Consider the following 21,779-nt stretch of genomic DNA (forward strand, 5'->3'; position numbering starts at 1 on the left):
AAATCCAGAAAAACGCATGTCAAAAATGTTATAAATTGATTTGCATTTTAATGAGGGAAATAAGTATTTGACCCCATCTCAATCAGAAAGTTTTCTGGCTCCCAGGTGTCTTTTATACAGGTAACGAGCTGAGATTAGGAGAACACTCTTAAAGGGAGTGCTCCTAATCTCAGCTTGTTACCTGTATAAAAGACACCTGTCCACAGAAGCAATCAATCAATCAGATTCCAAACTCTCCACCGTGGCCAAGACCAAAGAGCTCTCCAAGGATGTCAGGGTCAAGATTGTAGACCTACACAAGGCTGGAATGGGCTACAAGACCATCGCCAAGCAACTTGGTGAGAAGGTGACAACAGTTGGTGCGATTATTCGCAAATGGAAGAAACACAAAAGAACTGTCAATCTCTCTCGGCCTGGGGCTCCATGCAAGATCTCACCTCGTGGAGTTGCAATTATCATGAGAACGGTGAGGAATCAGCCCAGAACTACACGGGAGGATCTTGTCAATGATCTCAAGGCAGCTGGGACCATAGTCACCAAGAAAACAATTGGTAACACACTACGCCGTGAAGGACTGAAATCCTGCAGCGCCCGCAAGGTCCCCCTGCTCAAGAAAGCACATATACAGGGCCGTCTGAAGTTTGCCAATGAACATCTGAATGATTCAGAGGAGAACTGGGTGAAAGTGTTGTGGTCAGATGAGACCAAAACGGAGCTCTTTGGCATCAACTCAACTCGCCGTGTTTGGAGGAGGAGGAATGCTGCCTATGACCCCAAGAACACCATCCCCACCGTCAAACATGGAGGTGGAACCATTATGCTTTGTGGGTGTTTTTCTGCTAAGGGGACAGGACAACTTCACTGCATCAAAGGGACGATGGACGGGGCCATGTACCGTCAAATCTTGGGAGAGAATGTGGTGGCTGAACAACAATGCTGTAATGCTGTGTTGACAAGGAATCCGCTGACACTGTACTTTGATTATAAAGGTTTATTATATCAAAAGATTTCAGCGTCAATTTACAGATTTCTGCAGAATCTGGAGAACAACTAACCAAATCTCAAATATGATTATTCTCCTCGTCCCTTTGTTCAAACATGGTATATATCCTATGTAACACAAAATGGCGTGTTTTGAATAGACCAATCCCTGGCCTCCACATATCCCCATGTCCACTGTTTTAGGGGGCCCCTATAGTAATACTTTCCAGATGTTTCAGCACAGCAGAGCAAAGTCCATTTGACCAACAATATGAAAACCTCAGCCAAAGCTATAAATGTTCAGATACTACATATTTCCCCCCTTCGAGACAAATTAAGACTCGAAAACAAAAATAATAGGATTATGACAAATATTGTGTAACTTTAGCAATAAAACCAAGTTTATGGAGTGTGAACACATTTTTATGAAGTGTAAACAAATTGTTATGGAGTGTAAGAGCGAAAAACCTGTCTGGCAGCTTTCTTTCCAAATATCCATCAATCAATCAAGACAGTAAAATTCTCTCATGGCCCCTCTGCCTCAGGCGACCACCTAAGTACTCCAGATCAATTTATAAATCTTTATCAATGCATTTTAAGCTATGGTGCAATCAAATACACATGAAAGCCTCAGAAAACAAAATATAATTAAATACCCCTCCACATTCAGGCTGGTCGACCCATCGGACCCTCCTGTGGATTCTCTCTGTCCCTGCCTAGACCCAATATCCCTAAGCGTCAAAGAAACCAAAACATCTGAGGTCCCCACATGTACCCAACAACAGAAAACATAATTCTTCAAAAATTAATACAGAAAGAATATGACACAAATTATGTATTACACATGCAAATATGTATATAAATCATTGCAGACACTGGAATGTAGTCCACTACATTGCAGCTCCTCAGCAGTGTCGACTTTCAATGCAACGTCGATGATGGAATCTGAACATTTCCACACCTTCCTTGTTCAACTTTCTCCAGTCCATTCATATTGTCCATGTTTGAGTATTTGAATCACACTCTACACATTCCCCCATATGCTTCTGGAAGAAAAGAAAACACGAACCAGTATATTTTGCAAAGCAACACATTAAAATTAAAACATCAATATCCAAAATAATATAAAAATGATATATATAAATGAATCACATTCCATTACCCCCCTTTGATTCATAAGAAAACACTAAATATCACAACAATATGCAAAGAAATGTGAAAATTATCGCACAATCAGATATTAAAAATGTTCTAGAGTTACTTCAACCCTAGTTTTCGTAACATTTTGGTCTGACTTTTTTCCCAATTTTTGAAAAATCAATTTCACTGATTTATCCACAAAACTCTGTCCCATTATCTGAGGATATTCGATCGGGAAATCCCCACTCTTTATGACTTCTTTACACAAAAACTTTGCAACCGACTGAGCTTCTTTTCGCTTGGTTGGACATGCCTCCGGCCATCGTGAAAATCTATCTACAACCACCAGCATATATCTTTTCCCTTCAATTGGTTTTATCATATCAACAAATTCGATAACCAACTCACGCATAGGACCTCTCGGTGTTGGAATGTAACCAGGAAGAACAGTCACACCTCTGCAAACATTATTTTTCAGACAGATTGTGCACCTGCCTATGACATAGTCAACCTTTTCAAGCAAATATGGTGCCCAAAAACCATACTCCTTTGTGATCTTTCTCCTAACCTCCCCCCTTGCAACATTAGCTAACCCATGTGCTTCCTGAATCATCAGGCCTAATAGGTCTAGAGGCGCTACTATCAACCCCTCATGGTTTCTCCAAAGACCAGTAGCATCTTTGACAGCACCTCGGTCTAGCCATAACTGTTTGTCAATCGTAGAAGCAGCTTCCTGCATCAAAATCACATCCTTAAGCGTAATTTTGTCTTCCAAGTCCACTCCATGAGTGACCAGAAAAACCTTGCCCAATTTGTCCGCTCCTGTGATGGCTTTTGCAGCTTCATCAGCAACTTTGTTCCCTTGTGTTACTTTTAACACATCTGTTTTATGAGCTGCACACTTAGCTATCGCTATCTCTTTAGGCTTCATCATAGCATGCAACAATTTCATTATTTGCGCGTGATGTTGTATCAGAGAACCCTCCGTTTTCTTAAACCCTCGACCTTTCCACACTGCTCCAAACAAATGACATACACTATGTGCATATGCAGAATCAGTATATATTGTCACTCGCTTTCCTTCTGCTAACAAACACACTTCTGTTAGCCCCACAAGTTCAGCAAGTTGTGCGGACACAGGCTGTGGTATTACTTCAGCCTTTTCAACAACAAATCCAGTTCCTTGGGCTTTAACTACTGCATAGCCAGCACACAATTTATCTCCCACACGATAACAAAACCCATCAGTCCAATACTCCAGGTCTGCCTCACATAATGGAAGGGCTTGCAAATCTGATCTAAGCCTCGAGTATTTCTCTGCTTCTTGAACACAATCATGTGGCTCACCATCCTCTGAAGTTGGCAAATTCTCGGCTGGATTCACCGTATCACACCTCACTAGGGTGACATCTTCCTGCTCTAAGAGCCTATGATAGTCTCTAAGCCTAGGCATAGTCAATGTATATTTTCCATAGTTCAGAAGATTTCTGAGACTATGATGGTTAAGGATTGTTACTGGGTAACCCATCGTAACAGATTATGCTTTGTCAAACATTGAATATACTCCCACCATTGCTCTGTAGCACAGTGGTAGCCCTAGTTCTACTTCTGAATAGGCAGTAGAGTAGTAGGAAATAGGTTGAGGATTCGTCCCTGTACCTGTCGGCTGACAGAGAACTGCACATGCATATTTACCTCCAGTAGAAGTAGACACATATAGCAAAACATTCTTAGAGTAGTCTGGTAGTGTGAGTGTTGGTGCCTCTTGTAACCTCTGTTTGATCGTTTCAAATGCCACAAGGCCTTCTTGTGTCCAGGAAAGATTGCTATGGAGTTGACCATTCCCAGTATCTTTAACCATAGCTCTCAAAGGTAACCGTTTCTTTTGGCACTTCTACCAGACTGCAGTCTGGCGTACATTTTATTGTACAATTCAATCTACACAATGCATCTCTTCCCAACAATGCAATAGGTGTATGTTCCTATTCCAGTATGGGTATTGTGGTTTTCTGATTTTTATAGCAGAGCATAATTGGTTCCGTAAGAGGAATCAGCTGTTTCACTCCCTCAAATCCAATTGTCCAAATCAGTTGATTGGACATAGTGAGATGTGTAGCATCTTCAGGCCGAACACAGGTGAAAGCAGCTCCGCTATCCGCCATCACTTCCAATGGTCGGTTGTTTACTTTCACCTCAATTGTTGGATCTTTTTCCAGTCCTGATGCTACCAGTTGACACCCCCCTTTCGGATCTTCTGGGCACCTCTAGAATCCTAGCTCCGGGCCCCTATAAGGGTTCACCGGTCCTCCAAATGATCTTGACTGGCCCCTGTATCTTCCTCTGAAATTCCCTCTGGTGTTTCCTCCTGGCCCATTACACTCACGGGCAAAGTGACCAACCTGTCCACAATTACGTATAACACACTTCTGAAGATTGCTGGAAGTATGGCTTAAATCTTCCTCCTCTTCCTCTTCCTAAGCCTTCTCGTCCTCTTCCTCTCCAATTCTGTGTCTGTCCGTAAACTGGCTATGGATATGAAACAACTGGTACCACTAGTGGTGGCTAGGACAATTGCAGTTGGAACTGGTTCGGTTGAAGCTGTAGCAGTGATTGTTGATTTGGTGAACACTGATTCTGCATAACCAAAGCCTATTTCTTCTCCTTCTTCTTATTCTCCACCAGTTGTATTTGATTGAGTTTTCTGAGAGTTTCTTGGTCCTGTTCTTTCTGGTTGTGTTCCTTTTTCCTGTATAGATCCACTTGATGGGCTATATGATCTGTATAGACACCTTTTTGTCATGCTTCCAAGTCCAACCACCTCTGCCAGTTTGCTCCTTACTGGTGAGGGCAGCCCCATCTGCAGTTTAGCTCACAAAATTGACTGCTCTATTTGACTCACATCTGGATCATTTCCGGTAATATTTCTCCACACTTGATGAGCTCTTGACACATAGGCTCTCTGATTTTCTTGTTGTCCTAGTGGGTCAATCAGAATGTTGTCAGGATGCACATTTGTTGGAAACGTATCTTTCAGTGCTCTCCACAGTCTATTTCTACTTGTAGCTAACAACTAAGGATCATTCACCGCAGTCCCCACATATCGATTAAGTCCAGCTCTCTGAAAAATGTCTTCCATACCTGGAATCCCAAAGAGATTAGCCAAAGTATCTTAATGTCTCCTATGGCAGATTGTGTTCCCACCGTAATTTCTTCCAATTTAGAAATCCAAGGATATGCTCCATCTTGAAGAGTAGGCAGCTTCTCAAGTATATCTGACATATCGGTATTCTGCAAAGGCTTATACTCCAGGTTTTGTCCTCGAATTATCACTGGCATCATCTTCTTACTTGTGCTCCCTTTTCTTGGTTGCAATGTATACTTCCTCTCCAATTTTTGGGATTATTTTTTCAGCTGTTTTTCCTTCTGTACCTTCAGCTTCTTGAGTTGTTCTTCCAATTCACTTACTTCTTCTAAATTATTCACCTTATCCAAGCATGATATGCATCGATCCATATCTCTTTCTATTTCTTCTGTGCTAGTAATTGTAGGATAAAATCCTCTTGAACATGAAGCACCTTTAATCTCCAAATTTTCATCGCTGTCTCCATCTTCACTTTCATCAGAGATCGAATCTCCTGTATCCTTCTTCTTCCAACTTCCATCACCCCTTCTTTCCGCTCTAGCCAACCTCCGTCTGATCACAGGGTCATATCCACCCATGATCTCTTCTGAATCACTCTGATCATCATCATCATCTTCTTCAAATTCCATCTTCCTGAACCTCACTCTACCCTTAGTTTCCAGACATGTTGTTTTCTTCTTACTTTTGGAGTTCGGATTCATCTTTATGGTCGTTTCTGCTTGTCCTCTCTCTATTATTCGTTCATCTTCATCTCTGATGCAATAATCACCCTCCTGAATGATCATTGGAAGCTGAGGATAGACGTCCTTAAACTCTACTTCTTCCTCGTAAGGTGGGGGCCTCTTTGCTGAATCCGTATGTGAGAAAGGTGTATTGACTTCTGCCATTAGTTTTTCTGTTACCTTCGCCTCTTTTGCCATTTTCTCTATACCTCTGTCTCTTTTATCTTTTGTATCTTTTATCAGTTTTTGTCCCTCATTTTCAAACAACTTAAGAACACCCAGCTCTCTTTGTCTCTTTTCTTTACGTTGTCCCCCTTTTCCCCCCTTCTTTTGTTCTGTCTTATACGTCGACACAAGCACTTGCATTATTTTAATTACTTCTGGGTTAAGAGTCCCTTCCGCTGGCCATGGTTGTTCAATGTCAGGCCAACGTTTATTCCATTTTCCAGATAACCTTGCAATACCATTAACTAAAGGGTTACTATTTTGTACTACATCAACAGGAGTAATTACTTTCATAGTTTTGATGTCCTTTTTCCCCATTGTAACAACTATTTTATCTTCCTTTATTGTGAATTATTTTATTATTATTATTATTTTAAACTAATTAATTTGTAAACCAAAAAATACTTTAAGCTATGTAGCTTATCTTTTTTTGTATTATTATTTTATTTATTAATTTTTTATTATTTTATTTTATTTTATTTTATTTTTTCTACCAAATTATTGATTAGTGGCAATCTTACCACATCCGATAAAAAAAAAAGTAAAGGAAACTAGTCAACTTCAGAGCAATCAAAAAAGAAAGACAAGTAATCCAGTAACACTACAGCACCCACAAACCAATTGCTTAATAAGCATCCAATCACCTTAATTTTACAGAATAATCTCAGTGCTGGATTTCCAACACAACTCTAATCAAAATAACCCATGCACAAAAAAACTTCAATGTGCAATTCTTAATTACATCAATTGATCAGTCTGTTGCCAAGTCCCTGTCAAATGGTCACAACATGAAATATTTTAGGCATACACAAACAGATAAATGCCCTTCATCTATAATATCCTGTAAGGGGAAGTAAGTCTGTGGATAGAACAGTACTGGCCTTAATTGGACTGGATCCGGGGCAGCACACGCTGTCGCATGACGCACTGGTCAGCACCTCCTCTCTCTCTGTCTCCTCCTTCTCGTCTCTCACATCACAGGAGAACAAAAGAAACAGACAATATTTTAGTATTTTATGCACTCACTGGGTTATTTCAACCATACAATACCCTTTTAGACATACCTATGTTACATTCGCGCTAAGAAATAAGCAAACAGCTTAACTCAGGAATATTATAAATAGCGCAATAATATATATATATATTTTTTTTTATTTTTTTTTTAATCCGTCAACATAGCTCTCATTTATAAATTCAATGGATCTCAATCAAATAGTTTCATAGTTAAGCAACAGCCACTTAACAAACAAGTCTGCGTCTCCCATCAGCTCAGTGCAGGCAGGGGAGTGGCATATTTGCTCTGTGTAACTCTAAACTCATAAAATCCCACACATGCGCAGCTCATTTACTAGTGCAATTTCAAGGTGAGAGGAGCTCTCCCGCAAGTAACTTTTCTCTAAGTCAAACAGCAGACGGGCCAGCTGTCCCTCCGTTCTTTCCAACACAGACAAACAGTAACACTGAACAAAACGCACAAACCAACACAAAACATAGAACACAAATCCTACTTCGAAGTTTCTTAACTTAACTTTAGTCTATTTTCTCTCTCCTCTTTCTTCACCCATTCTACTCTAATCTGAAGATTTATAGTTATTTTCTTATCCATTACAAATCCTCACTATACAATCACAACGTCCTCCCGGGGGCTCATAGATTTTAACAATTTTGAAAACGTTCTCTCAAATGGAGACTCATAAGGTTTTAACCGTAATTAACATATTTCCTTACAAAAACTAAAACCCCTGTTCTCAACCAAAACAAATATATGTATATATCTCTAACATAAATCTTATCATAGCATGAGTCGACACACAGCTGAAACACAGCAGAGACCTCTTTATTTCCACATACACACACTCTCTTTCTCTCGCACACACATAATCAACAAGAATGCATCCATTCATACAATATCTAAAAGCATGCTTCCGTCGCTCCTATTCCTTATTTTCCTTCCTAAATTTTTGCTACCTTGAGTTGCAGATATTCAATGAGAGGCTCCTTCGGACATATACCTCGTCAACTATATACCGAGAGGTAACATACAATTGAATTTGTATTCTACAATCTCCAGTCGCTTGGACTGACCCGAAAAATCCACCTAGTGACTCTTCAGGATTTGCGGCCCATCTAATGATCGCCTCGTTTGAGGGCTTCCGTAGATCAGCGACGTCCTAACAGTATACATATCTCCTTAGTTCCTTTTCCATTCTATTCCGTTATTTTATTCCTTTTCCCTTTAATTTTATTCAAGCCAAATTTCCCTGGGCCCAGTGTTATCAATTCATTTTTTCCTTAGATCTTGTATTATATACACACTCCCCCTTTTTGCGTTGTTTCCAATGCAAACAAATTTAGAAATTTAGAACGGAAACTCATCACACAGCAAACAGCACGGCACACACAGATTCTTCAAGGTGCGTCCCCCACAACGCACACACAGTCACACGAACTGACCAGCGCCCAAAGTTGTGAGAAAGCTCACCCTTATCTGCCCGACTCTGGAGCGAGAGTCAGCTCAGAGCCCATGATGAAACACTGAAATAGACGCAACACGTCCCAAAATCCTCGTCGCCAATTTCTGTGGTGGCCGAACAACGATGCTGTAATGCTGTGTTGACAAGGAATCCGCTGACACTGTACTTTGATTATAAAGGTTTATTATATCAAAAGATTTCAGCGTCAATTTACAGATTTCTGGAGAATCTGGAGAACAACTAACCCAATCTCAAATATGATTATTCTCCTCGTCCCTTTGTTCAAACATGGTATATATCCTATGTAACACAAAATGGTTTTGAATAGACCAATCCCTGGCCTCCACATATTCCCATGTCCACTGTTTTAGGGGGCCCCTATAGTAATACTTTCCAGATGTTTCAGCACAGCAGAGCAAAGTCCATTTAACCAACAATATGAAAATCTCAGCCAAAGCTATAAATGTTCAGATACTACAAGAACCTCCTTCCCTCAGCCAGGGCATTGAAAATGGGTCGTGGATGGCTATTCCAGCATGACAAAGATCCAAAACACATGGCCAAGGCAACAAAGGAGTGTCTCAAGAAGAAGCACATTAAGGTCCTGGAGTGGCCTAGCCAGTCTCCAGACCTTAATCCCATAGACAATCTGTGGATGGAGCTGAAGGTTCGAGTTCCAAACGTCAGCCTCGAAACCTTAATGACTTGGAGAAGATCTGCAAAGAGGAGTGGGACAAAATCCCTCCTGAGATGTGTGCAAACCTGGTGGCCAACTACAAGAAACGTCTGACCTCTGTGATTGCCAACAAGGCTTTTGCCACCAAGTGCTAAGTAATGTTTTGCAGAGGGGTCAAATACTTATTCCCCTCATTAAAATGCAAATCAATTTATAACATTTTTGACATGCGTTTTCTGGATTTTTTTGTTGTTATACTGTCTCACACTGTTCAAATAAACCTACCATTAAAATTATAGACTGATCATTTCTTTGTCAGTGGGCAAACGTACAAAATCAGCAGGGGATCAAATACTTTTTTCCCTCACTGTATAAAGCCAATATCTTCTAGCCTGCCTGTCTCCTCGACTCAGTAAAGACTTTTGCCGCCGCGTCGCCAGAGGGCACTAGGGAGTTTTATCAACACCAAATAACAGCCCCATATTGTTTTTACTGCATAGTGACGCACACGCTGTTACCCCTGTCGAGTTTGGTGTGGCCAACGTTTAAAAATAAATACCTATTTATTTCTGTAGAGGCTTTGTGAAGTAGTGATGTAACATTATGGTCAAGCCTCAGTCCTTAGCTTCAGTATCTGCTTTGGCTCTGTTGCTCATGGACATACAGTATCTCCAACACAGATCTAGGATCAGCTTCCACCTCCTCCAATCCTAACCTGGCAAAACCCCCAAACTGACCCTGACCATAAATCAGCATCTAGGGAAACTTTATTCTACACCTGGGTAGTGTTCATTAGGCACCAAATTGAATAAATATAATTTGATCCCTGAGAAATTAAGCTGATTGATTGCACCCAAATTGCCATTTTAATTTATAGGATTCATATAATATTCAATAAATATAGTACCTAACATCCAATTTGGACCATAATTCTTCCTAACAATGAGAAACACATGAGGATTCCAATAAAAAGATCAACAGCCACCCACAGACCTCCCACACCCCACACCGATCCCACCCCAACAACCAGTATACAGTATCAGTTTTCTATGTCTGACAAGTAGTATGGAGCTGCTGCTTGGAGTTTTGCTTCTTCAACCTTTGTAAAGTATTCCCTGTGAATCTGTTGATGGTTTTATTCCCCTGCTCAGAGAAATTAGCTATTGAAGTTGCTTGCATTCTTTACCATAAATTAGTGTGAAAGTACCAAGTTTTTCCCACTCGATGCCACTGTTCCTGCTGCTGCCACCACACCCTTTTCATCTCATCATGAGCAAAAGCTATTGGTTTTCTATCCAAAGTTGCAAAGAATATATTGTGATCCCATTTGTGACCGACCGGCTCAATTCGGTCTTATGTAGCAAAAGTTTTGTAGAGACTCAGAGCTAGCAAATGGTATATCATACACTACAGTTGAGGAACAATGGGAAAGTAATGCTGCTTTGAATGTTGATGAACTTGTAACTCCACTTTTAAGAAAATGGCCCTTGAATGTTTTGGTACACGTACTGGAGAGCTCTTCTTTGTCTACCCCCATTCCGCATGGTTCACACCCTCTTAAGCCTTAGCCCCACTCATCTCTTTAAGGATTCACATGCATGACATCAGCAGCCTGGTGGTCCAGAATAGCATAACTGGTGTATCTTAATGCCAATAAACCCATCAGTTTAAAAAAGAATTTACTAACCATGCAATTTAAAGCAACTTTCTAAACAATGTTTCTAGCTTATTAGCTAGCTAGCTAACATTACATTAGATGGCTAGCCATTTCAAATAATGAACACGTCATATAGCTGACAACGTCTTAACTTGAGCTTATTTGTATTCATTATTACAGGAAAATAAACTCACAACACGATCATTATTTACAAGTTAATGGCAAACTAATTACAGAAAAGAGTGTGATGAAATAAAAGCAGGGCATTCTACCGTATAATTTTAGAACTTGGACACTGTCTCGTTGTCAAGGGGTGCTGAAGGTGGGTGTGGTGCAGGAATCAAGCGCAGGACGCAGAAGCTCAGTCCAAAAGACTTTAGTGAATTATTCACGGAGTAAATGAGCACAATAAGCCCGGAGGCAAAATAACGGCGCACACAGGCGTCAAATAAACGGTGCACAAACATGTGCGAAAACCTCTCCAAACACTGGAGGGAAGTACGTAGCTCAAACACCAAAACAGAAGAGCAATCACACACAAACACAGACACACACAACAAGACTTAAATAGGACACTAACGAGGACTAACTAGACACAGGTGTACAACATCAAGACAAAACCAAACGAACATGAAACATAGATCGGTGGCAGCTAGTACTCCGGGGACGACGACCGCCGAAGCCTGCCCAAACCAGGAGGAGGAGCAGCCTCGGCCGAAACCGTGACAGTACCCCCCCCCTTGACGCGCGGCTCCAGCCGTGCACCGACCCCGGCCTCTGGGATGACCAGGAGGACGCGGAGCAGGGCACGCGGGATGGTCCCGGTGGAACTCCGACAGGAGAGATGGGTCTAGGATGTCCCTCCGCGGCACCCAGCACCGCTCCTCCGGGCTGTACCCCTCCCACTCCACGAGATACTGGAGACCCCCCATCCGGCGCCTTGAGTCCAAGATGGACCGAACGGTGTACGCCGGAGCACCCTCGATGTCCAGTGGGGGTGGAGGAGTCTCTCCTATCTCACCTTCCTGGAGTGGACCAGCTACCACCGGCCTGAGAAGAGACACATGGAACGAGGGGTTAATATTCTCATATTCAACAGGTAGATGTAACCTATAACACACCTCGTTCAATCTTCTCAGGACTTTAAAAGGCCCCACAAACCGCCGACCCAGCTTCCGGCAGGGCAGGCGGGGGGGTAGGTTTCTGGTAGAGAGCCAGACTCGATCTCCGGGTGCGTACACCGGCCCCTCACTGCGGTGGAGATCGGCGCTCGCCTTGTGACGACGGATGGCCCGCTGCAGGTGGACGTGGGCAGCGTTCCACGTCTCCTCCGAGCGCCTCATCCAATCATCCACCGCAGGGGCCTCGATCTGGCTCTGCTGCCAAGGTGCCAGAACCGGCTGGTAACCTAACACACATTGGAAGGGGGTTAGGTTGGTAGAGGAGTGGCGGAGAGAGTTCTGGGCCATCTCGGCCCAGGGAATGTATCGAGCCCACTCCTCAGGCCGGTCCTGGCAATACGACCTCAGAAACCTACCCACATCCTGGTTGACACGTTCTATCTGCCCGTTACTCTCCGGGTGGTACCCTGAGGTAAGGCTAACCGAGACCCCCAAACGCTCCATGAACGCTCTCCAAACTCAGGAGGTAAACTGGGGGCCTCGATCAGACACTATATCCTCGGGTACCCCGTAATGCCGGAAGACGTGGGTAAATAGGGCCTCTGCGGTTTGTAGGGCAGTAGGCAGACCCGACATAGGGAGAAGACGACAGGCCTTAGAGAACCGGTCCACAACGACCAGGATGGTGGTATTCCCCTGAGAGAGGGGAAGGTCTGTCACAAAATCCACCGAGAGGTGGGACCATGGTCGTTGTGGAACGGGCAGGGGTTGTAACTTACCCCTGGGCAGGTGTCTGGGCGCCTTACACTGGGCGCACACCGAGCAGGAGGAGACATAAACCCTCACATCCCTGGCTAACGTAGGCCACCAGTATTTAGTGCTAAGACAATGCACTGTCCGGCCAATACCCGGATGTCCAGAGGAGGGTGACGTGTGAGCCCAGTAAATGAGTCGATCCCGAATCTCGAGCGGAACATACTTCCGACCCTCAGGACACTGTGGAGGGCTGGGGTCGGTACGCAACGCTCGCTCGATTTCGGCATCGACCTCCCACACCACCGGTGCCACAAGACAAGACTCCGGTAGAATGGGAGTAGGCTCAACGGACCTCTCCTCCGTGTCATACCGCCGGGACAGCGCATCTGCCTTACCATTCTGGGACCCAGGGATGTACGTGATTTTAAATACGAACCTGGTGAGAAACATACTCCATCGAGCCTGGCGAGGGTTCAGTCTCCTCGCTGCCCGGATGTACTCCAGGTTCCGATGGTCAGTCAAAATTAGGAAAGGGTGTTGAGCCCCCTCAAGCCAATGCCTCCACACCTTAAGGGCCTGAACTACAGCTAACAGCTCCCTGTCCCCGACGTCATAATTACGCTCCGCCGGGCTGAGCTTTTTTGAGTAAAAAGCACAGGGGCAGAGTTTAGGTGGCGTGCCGGACCGTTGAGAGAGAACGGCCCCTATACCAGCCTCAGACGCGTCCACCTCAACCTGAAAGGGTAATGCAGGATCCGGATGCGCCAGCACCGGAGCCGACGTAAACAGGTCCTTCAGTTTCCTAAAGGCCCCGTCCGCATCAGCTGACCACTGCAGGCGCACCGGACCCCCTTTCAGAAGGGACGTGATGGGAGCTGCCACCTGTCCAAAACCCCGGATAAACCTCCGGTAGTAATTCACAAAACCCAAGAACTGCTGCACCTCTTTGACAGTGGTTGGGGTTTGCCAATTACGCACAGCAGACACACGATCCACCTCCATTCTCACCCCTGACGCGGACAACCGATAACCCAAAAAGGAGACCGACTCCTGGAAAAACAGACATTTCTCTGCCTTGACATATAGGTCGTGCTCCAACAGCCTCCTCAAGACACGACGCACCAGGGTTATATGCTTGGCTCGGGTAGACGAGTACACCAGAATGTCATCAATGTACACGACCACCCCTTGCCCCTGCATATCCCGGAAAATGTCATCTACGAAGGATTGGAAGACTGATGGAGCATTCATCAACCCATATGGCATGACGAGATACTCGAAATGACCTGACGTGGTACTAAACGCTGTTTTCCATTCGCCGCCCTCCCTAATGCGCACCAAGTTATACGCGCTCCTGAAATCCAGTTTTGTGAAAAACCGCGCTCCATGCAATGACTCCGTCATGGTCGCAATCAGAGGGAGTGGATAACTGTATTTCACAGTAATCTGATTGAGACCACGGTAATCAATGCACGGGCGCAACCCTCCATTTTTTTCTTCACAAAAAAGAAGCTCGAGGAGGCGGGAGAAGTGGAGGGCCGAATGTATCCCTGTCTCAAAGATTCGGCTATGTAAGTCTCCATAGCTTTTCTCTCCTCTTGAGACAAAGGATACACGTGGCTCCGTGGGAGCGCTGCTCCTGCCTGGAGATCAATCGCACAATCCCCCTGTCTATGAGGAGGCAACTGCGTCGCCCTAGTCTTATTAAACACGAGAGCTAAATCCCCATATTCAGGCGGAATGTGCAGTGCGGGCACTTGGTTTGGACTTTCCACCGAAGTCGCCCCCACGGAAACACCCAGACATTGCCCCTCGCACTGAGCAGACCACCCATCGAGAGCCCTCTGTTGCCACGAAATAGCAGGGTTATGGGTGCTTAACCAGGGAATACCCAGCACCACTGGGTACGCAGGAGAGTCGATCAGATACAGCTGTATAGTCTCTTCACGACCCCCCTGCGCACACATCCTAAGTGGTGCTGTGATCTCCTTAATCAACCCCGACCCCAACGGGCGGCTATCTAAGGCATGAACGGGAAAAGGTTTGTCAACAGGTAGGAGAGGGATCCCTAAATCTGAACAAAACTTCAGATCAACAAAATTCCCAGCTGCGCCTGAATCTACTAGCGCCTTATGCTGGGAATGAGGTGCAACCTGTGGAAAACAAACAGGTATACAAAAGTGCGCAACAGAGAGCTCTGGGTAAGTGGGGCGTCTACTCACCTGGGAGGGCTCCCCAGTGCGTGGCCTGTTGTCCTCTCCCCCGGAGAACCCTCCCCAGCACCTGGCCGCAGTGTGCCCTCCACGACCGCACTTGGTGCAGGAGACAGGCCCCCTCGGGCTCCTCCTCCTCCTTTCTCTAGCGCCGGCACCCCCGAGCTCCATAGGGCTCGGCTCGGAGGTGCCGGAGGGCGGAATGGACGGACCCCCCTCGGGACGTCCACGGGTGGCCAGCAGGGTGTCCAGACGGATGGACATATCGACCAACTGGTCGAAGGTGAGATTGGTATCCCTGCAGGCCAACTCACGTTGAACGTCCTCCCGTAGGCTACATTGAAAATGGTCGATGAGGGCCCGTTCATTCCACCCTGCGTCCGCCGCTAGAGTCCGGAACTCCAGCGCAAACGCCTGTGCGCTCCTCCTCCCCTGTCTCAGGTGGACTAGACGCTCCCCCGCCGCTTTGCCCTCAGGTGGATTGTCGAATACGGCCTTGAAGCGACGGGAGAACTCGGCGTAGGAGATGGTGGTGGCGTCCATCTTCCTCCACTCGGCGTTGGCCCATTCCAACGCCTTGCCTGTGAGACAGGAGATGAAGGCGGAAACGCTCTCGTGTCCCGAGGGCACCGGGTGTACAGTGGCCAGGTAGAGCTCCACCTGCAGGAGGAACCCCTGACACCCGGCAGCTGTTCCGTCATACGCCCTCGGGAGCGAGAGCCGAATCCCCCTGGGTTCCGGACCTGGGACTGGTGGACCGGCCGATGGGGTTGCCAGGGTAGGTGGAGGTGTCGGTACCCCTCTGGCCTCCCATCGGTGCAGGGTGTTGATGACGTCCTGTAGAGCGGTCCCCAGTTGTCGTATCTGGTCATCCTGGCCGCGGACATGCTCCTCGAGCGACTCAGGCGTGACTGTTGATCCTGCTGATTCCATTCAATTGGTGTGTGATTCTGTCAAGGGGTGCTGAAGGTGGGTGTGGTGCAGGAATCAAGCGCAGGACGCAGAAGCTCAGTCCAAAAGACTTTAGTGAATTATTCACGGAGTAAATGAGCACAATAAGCCCGGAGGCAAAATAACGGCGCACACAGGCGTCAAATAAACGGCGCACAAACATGTGCGAAAACCTCTCCAAACACTGGAGGGAAGTACGTAGCTCAAACACCAAAACAGAAGAGCAATCACACACAAACACAGACACACACAACAAGACTTAAATAGGACACTAACGAGGACTAACTAGACACAGGTGTACAACATCAAGACAAAACCAAACGAACATGAAACATAGATCGGTGGCAGCTAGTACTCCGGGGACGACGACCGCCGAAGCCTGCCCGAACCAGGAGGAGGAGCAGCCTCGGCCGAAACCGTGACACTCGTTGGCCTAACGTTATATCCTAATTTAACTTTAATGCAGGTCATGTTGTTCTTCACATTACCGTCTCTGGTAAACACACACTATATAAAATCTAATCAAAGTTTATTTGTCACATGCACAGGATACAGAAGGTGTAAACGGTACATGGAAATGGTACCTTGCATAGTGGAGTATTTTGTTTAGACATGTAGCTAGCTAGCTAAACAATGAACCATAATCCCAACTCATAACGTTACTACCCTGCATGAACCTGCAGGTAGCTAACCAACTAGATTCAATGTTAGCTAGCTAGCTAGCTAACATTAGGCTATAACTAGCAATGCAAATGGCTCTGAGACACAAATAATATTACTATACAGATCATGAATGTAATGTTAGCTAGAGAGCCAGCCAGCTAACGTTAGCTAGCTAGCTAATAGTACGCTTTAACTAGCAATGAAAACGACTTTCTGATTAAATTAAAAACGTATATAATATCTGAAAATGTAGCTAGCTAGACTCTCTTACTCATATACATGGATGAATGCTTCTCCCTCTCTGTCACGGATGCCATGGTTGCCCTTAGTTTGAAGATATAATCTGTAGACAGATGTTTTATTCAACAGCCTTCTGTGTGTTCTCTTTTCGACTTCCTTCGCATATTAGCAATCAAACACCAGAATTTTCTCCATCTCCTTAGCTATCATACTCTGCTTCCACCGGGCATTCCACTGATTTAAAAATGTTGTCCTCCAGAAAGTGGAGAGCAACACTTTCGTAGCTATTCATGATTTATTTCAAAAAAGCCGCGTTAGAAAGGATTACCTACACATACTGAGCAGCCTTTTGTTATAGACAGAAGCATGATACATGGCAGACCAATCCAAACTCATCTCTCGGCATGTCCAGCCCATCCATTATCTCAGCCAATCATGGCTAGCGGGAAGGTTCCTGTCTTTTTCTGTGGCTAAACCAACTGGGCTCGTAATTTAACAATTGTATTCGTATTTACAGATGGCATGCAAGTTTGTTATTAAGGAACATGAAAGTTCACATGTTCCAGAAGGCATTTCTGCCAAAAAATAAATGTTGATATAAAAATTATGTTTACGTTCAAATGCCTCTCCTGTGAAGTAGTGACGCGCGACATACGCCTAGTTTCCTGAAACGAGTCACATTTAATAAACCAGCAAAATGGATAAAAGGGTGTGGTTGCAGTAGCAGCAACAGCGGCATCTAGTGGGCAAAATGTGGTACTTTCACACTAATTTATTTAATCGACCCTGAACAAACACACATCTCAGCCTGTGATAACCTCTGACCTCTATCCTTTGACCCTGTCATTTGTCCAATCAGATGGTCTAATGAGTGAGGGGGAGTTCCTGGACATAACAGAGATCAAGCGGCATCAGGCGGAGGAGTTTGAGTGCATCACCAACAACGGAGTGACGCAGCCCGACATACGCAAGGTCAAGGTCACCGTCAACTGTGAGTGTCCCTATAAACCACAAAACACACGCAGGCACTCACATACACAGACACACACAGACACACAGACACAGTCACAGACACAGTCACAGACACGGACACCACACACACACACCACCCCACACATACTATACCTCCCATAAGATAACACAATACTGAATGCAACAATTTCAAAGATTTTACTGAGTTACAGTTCAGATGAGGAAATCAGTCAATTGAAATAACTTCATTAGGCCCTAATCTATGGATTTCACATGACTGGTTACAGATACCTTTAAAAATAAATGGGCCTCACAATGGGCCTCAGGATTTTGTCATGGTATTTTTGTGCATTCAAATTTCTAATCGATAAAATGCAATTGTGTTCGTTGTCCGTGGCTTATGCCTGCCCATACCATAACCACACCGCATCCATGGGGCACTCTGTTCGCAATGTTGACATCAGCAAACCACTCGCCCACACGACACCATACACATTGTCTGCAGTTGTGAGGCTGATTAGACGTACTGCCAAATTCTCTATAATTCTCTGCCAACAGCTCTGGTGGACATTCATGCAGTCAGCATGCCAATTGCAATTGAGACATCTGTGGCATTGTGTTGTGTTACAAAACTGCACATTTTAGAATGGCCTTTTATTGTCCCCAGCACAAGTTGCACATTTTTACATTTACATTTTAGTCATTTAGCAAACGCTCTTATCCAGAGTGACTTACAGTTAGTGAATACATCTTTTTTTTTATACTGGCCCCCCGTGGGAATCGAACCCACAACCCTGGCGTTGCAAACGCCATGCTCTATCAACTGAGCTACATCCCTGCCGGCCATTCCCTCCCCTACCCTGGACGAATTGTGCGCCGCCCATGAGTCTCCCGGTCGCGTCCGGCTGCGACAGAGCCTGGATTCGAACCAGGATCTCTAGTGGCACAGTTAGTCATGTATTTACATAATGTCATGTATTTATCGTTCTCAACCTTTCTCGACCTTGAAGGTCACTGAGCCTTTCTTTGTCTGAGCTTAACTTCTAATCACCATCGTTGTATACAAATGTTAAATAATTCTCTCACTTCTCCCTCCTTCTTCCTTCTTCAGACCCTCCCATGATCACAGACGTGAAGAACATGCCAGCCCAGCTTGGCAAGACGGCCATTTTGCGCTGTGAGGCCATGGCAGTACCTACGGCCTCCTTTGAGTGGTACAGAGACGACCGCAGGTAAGAAAAATACCTCCTCCTTTTCTTCTCTTTTTCTCTAATAGGTTAGGTAGATTTTTTCCTGTATTGCTAACACATCCTTTCAGATATAAACAAAGTTCTCTCTCTCTCTCGAAAAACACATTCCCCCTCCTCTCTGTCACTACCTCACCTGACAATTCTAATACCTTCTGGTGTGCCCCATTATACTGTTATCTCTCTCTCCCCCCCCCCCCCCCCCCCCCCCCTCTCTCCCATGGCACTTTGTTTATATTTGAAAGGACTTGGTAAGTGTTACCAATACAGAGCTGAGCTTTTACCATATTACTAATTGCAATACAATCCCATTCCTTTGCTATCGAGAGAGAGCGAGAACACAGAAAAAAGAGAGAGGGGGGAGAGAGAGAGAGAGAGAGAGAGAGAGAGAGGGGAGAGAGAGAGAGAGAGAGAGAGAGAGAGAGAGAGAGAACACAGCCTAATGGGGCACACCAGACCGTATTGTAGATTTAAGTGCTGTTAGATTTTGACTATTAGAATTGTCAGGTTTTGCTTCTGATGTAGTGACAGAGAGGAGGGGGAATGTGTTATTCTGAGATCACTGGAGATAATATAGTAACAGCATCTCCTGCAAGGAGGTGTGATTTTATGTTCTCTCTCTCTCTCTGTCTGTCGCTCTCCCTACCCCTCTCTCTCTCTATCTACCTCCCCCCTCTCTCTCTCTCGCCCTCTCTATCTCACCCACCTCACTCCCTCTCTCCCTTCTCTCTCTCTGTATCAGGCCGGTAGAGAGCGATAACACTCTGAGGATCAAGAACGAGAAGACGCGTTCACTGCTTCTCTTTACCAACGTGACGGACAAACACTTTGGCAACTACACCTGTTTTGCCTCCAACAGGCTGGGAGCCTCCAACGCCAGCATGCTGCTCTTCCGTGAGTCTCTTTAAGCATTCACACACACAAACACATACGTAAGCATGCATACGTACACACAGATAGCCACATGCAGACACACACACATGCATGCATACCACAGGATGTTGGTGGCACCTGAATTGGGGAGGACGGGCTTGTGGTAATGGCTGGAGAAGAATGAGTGGAATGGTATCAAATACATGATGCCATTCCATTTGCTCTATATTCCGGCCATTATTATGAGCCGTCCTCCCCTCAGCAGCCTCCTGTGATGCATACACACACAGACTCACATTGTATACTGTACATACACATGCACGCACACACACACACACACACACACACACACACAAACACACACACACACACACAAACAAACACACACACACACACACACACACACACACACACACTTCCATGTGTCTAAGCTCAATCTACTTCACTCAATCACACAAGTAGTCACATGCGCATGCACACATACTTAGAAAAGCAAACCAATGCAAACACACACCTAGTCACACACTGCATTGCCCCATCCTCATCTCTCTTTGTCTCCCTTCTCACAGTGCTGGATTTCCTCATCCCCCTCCCTCCTTCCATCTTTCCATCTCTTTACTCGCCGCCCCATTAAGCCAAAGAGCTTTTCTCCTCCATTTCTCCCTCTGTTCTGTCCTGTTCTGTTACCCGAGGAAGCTGTCATTTCTCTCCTTCTCTCTCCTCCTGTCTCGCATTAGCCCTCCCCAATGAGCGATCACCAACACTGTGTTCTCTCTCTCCTTCGATCCCTCCCTCTCTCCCGCTTTGGCATTACCATCTTCATCTCCTTCCTTTCTCCATTTTCATTCCCTCGTTCTGCCATTTCCTCGACAAGTCTCCCTCCAATGACTCACCCCCAGTCAGTCTCATACATCCTTCTGCGCCGCCTTCCTCCATTCTCTCCTCTGTCGGCCTCCGTGTCTTATCTCTCCGTCATCTGCCCTTCTCCTCTCCTCTTTTCGCCTAATCTTCCCCCTCCTTCATTAGAACAAGCTGGGTCTGAACTGTCTGTACGAATGGGACACAGACCGAAAAGCGAACCAATCTGACTAATATCAGATAGCTTCAGGGATGGTTTTACGCTTTGCCCCTGTCATTGCATTAAATTTTCTCTGGTTGTTTCCTTTTCTTCTCCACTCTTTCTTCCCTCGGTTTCCTCTCTCCTTCCGGTGCACGTCCTTCTCTCCCGGGCCCCTTGATGCAGGGCCGGGAGCCGTGTACGGGCGAGGCGTGGCCCTCAACGTGGGGGTGAGTGCGGGCATCGGCTTCTGGCTCTGCCTCTCTGTCTCTCTCCTGATGAAGGTCTAATAGCTTTTCCCGGAAGTCCCATCCCGCCTGTGGAAGGAAGAAGGAATTTCTTTAATTACGAACCCATCACTGTGAAACAAAAATAATATGCATTATCCCAGGAGCCATTGACACATTGCATCACATACCCACACCAACTCCCCCCTCTTCCTCACCCCACAACCTCTCCCCTCGCTACCTATATCGCTACCATCACCGTACCACTCTCTCTCTTCATCCTGTTTCCAATGAGGGTCACCATGGTGATGTCTATAATGTGTTTATTAAGGATGATAATTGTGATGATGATAATATTTAGAAAACAGATATTTAACACCAGGATGATACTATTATAAATCTAAATGATGACTGATCTACACTACTGTTGGTCTCATGGACA

General features: G+C 45.3%; 1 protein-coding gene across 1 annotated transcript in view; it reads left to right on the forward strand.

The window, feature by feature from the left end:
* The window catches only part of LOC311139525 (igLON family member 5-like), a gene marked incomplete at both ends in the record, with an annotated part of 146,964 nt that extends 125,564 nt beyond the window's left edge, over positions 1-21,400 (forward strand). Inside the window, 4 exons of the mRNA XM_084174411.1 lie at positions 17,821-17,952; positions 19,045-19,165; positions 19,923-20,074; positions 21,297-21,400. Of these exons, the coding sequence (XP_084030537.1) occupies positions 17,821-17,952; positions 19,045-19,165; positions 19,923-20,074; positions 21,297-21,400 (509 nt within the window). The remainder of the gene's footprint in view (positions 1-17,820; positions 17,953-19,044; positions 19,166-19,922; positions 20,075-21,296) is intronic.
* Between the last annotated feature and the right edge of the window lie 379 nt (positions 21,401-21,779).

Source organism: Coregonus lavaretus (genome assembly GCF_964263955.1).
Source record: "Coregonus lavaretus genome assembly, chromosome: 13".
Lineage (NCBI taxonomy): Eukaryota > Metazoa > Chordata > Actinopteri > Salmoniformes > Salmonidae > Coregonus > Coregonus lavaretus.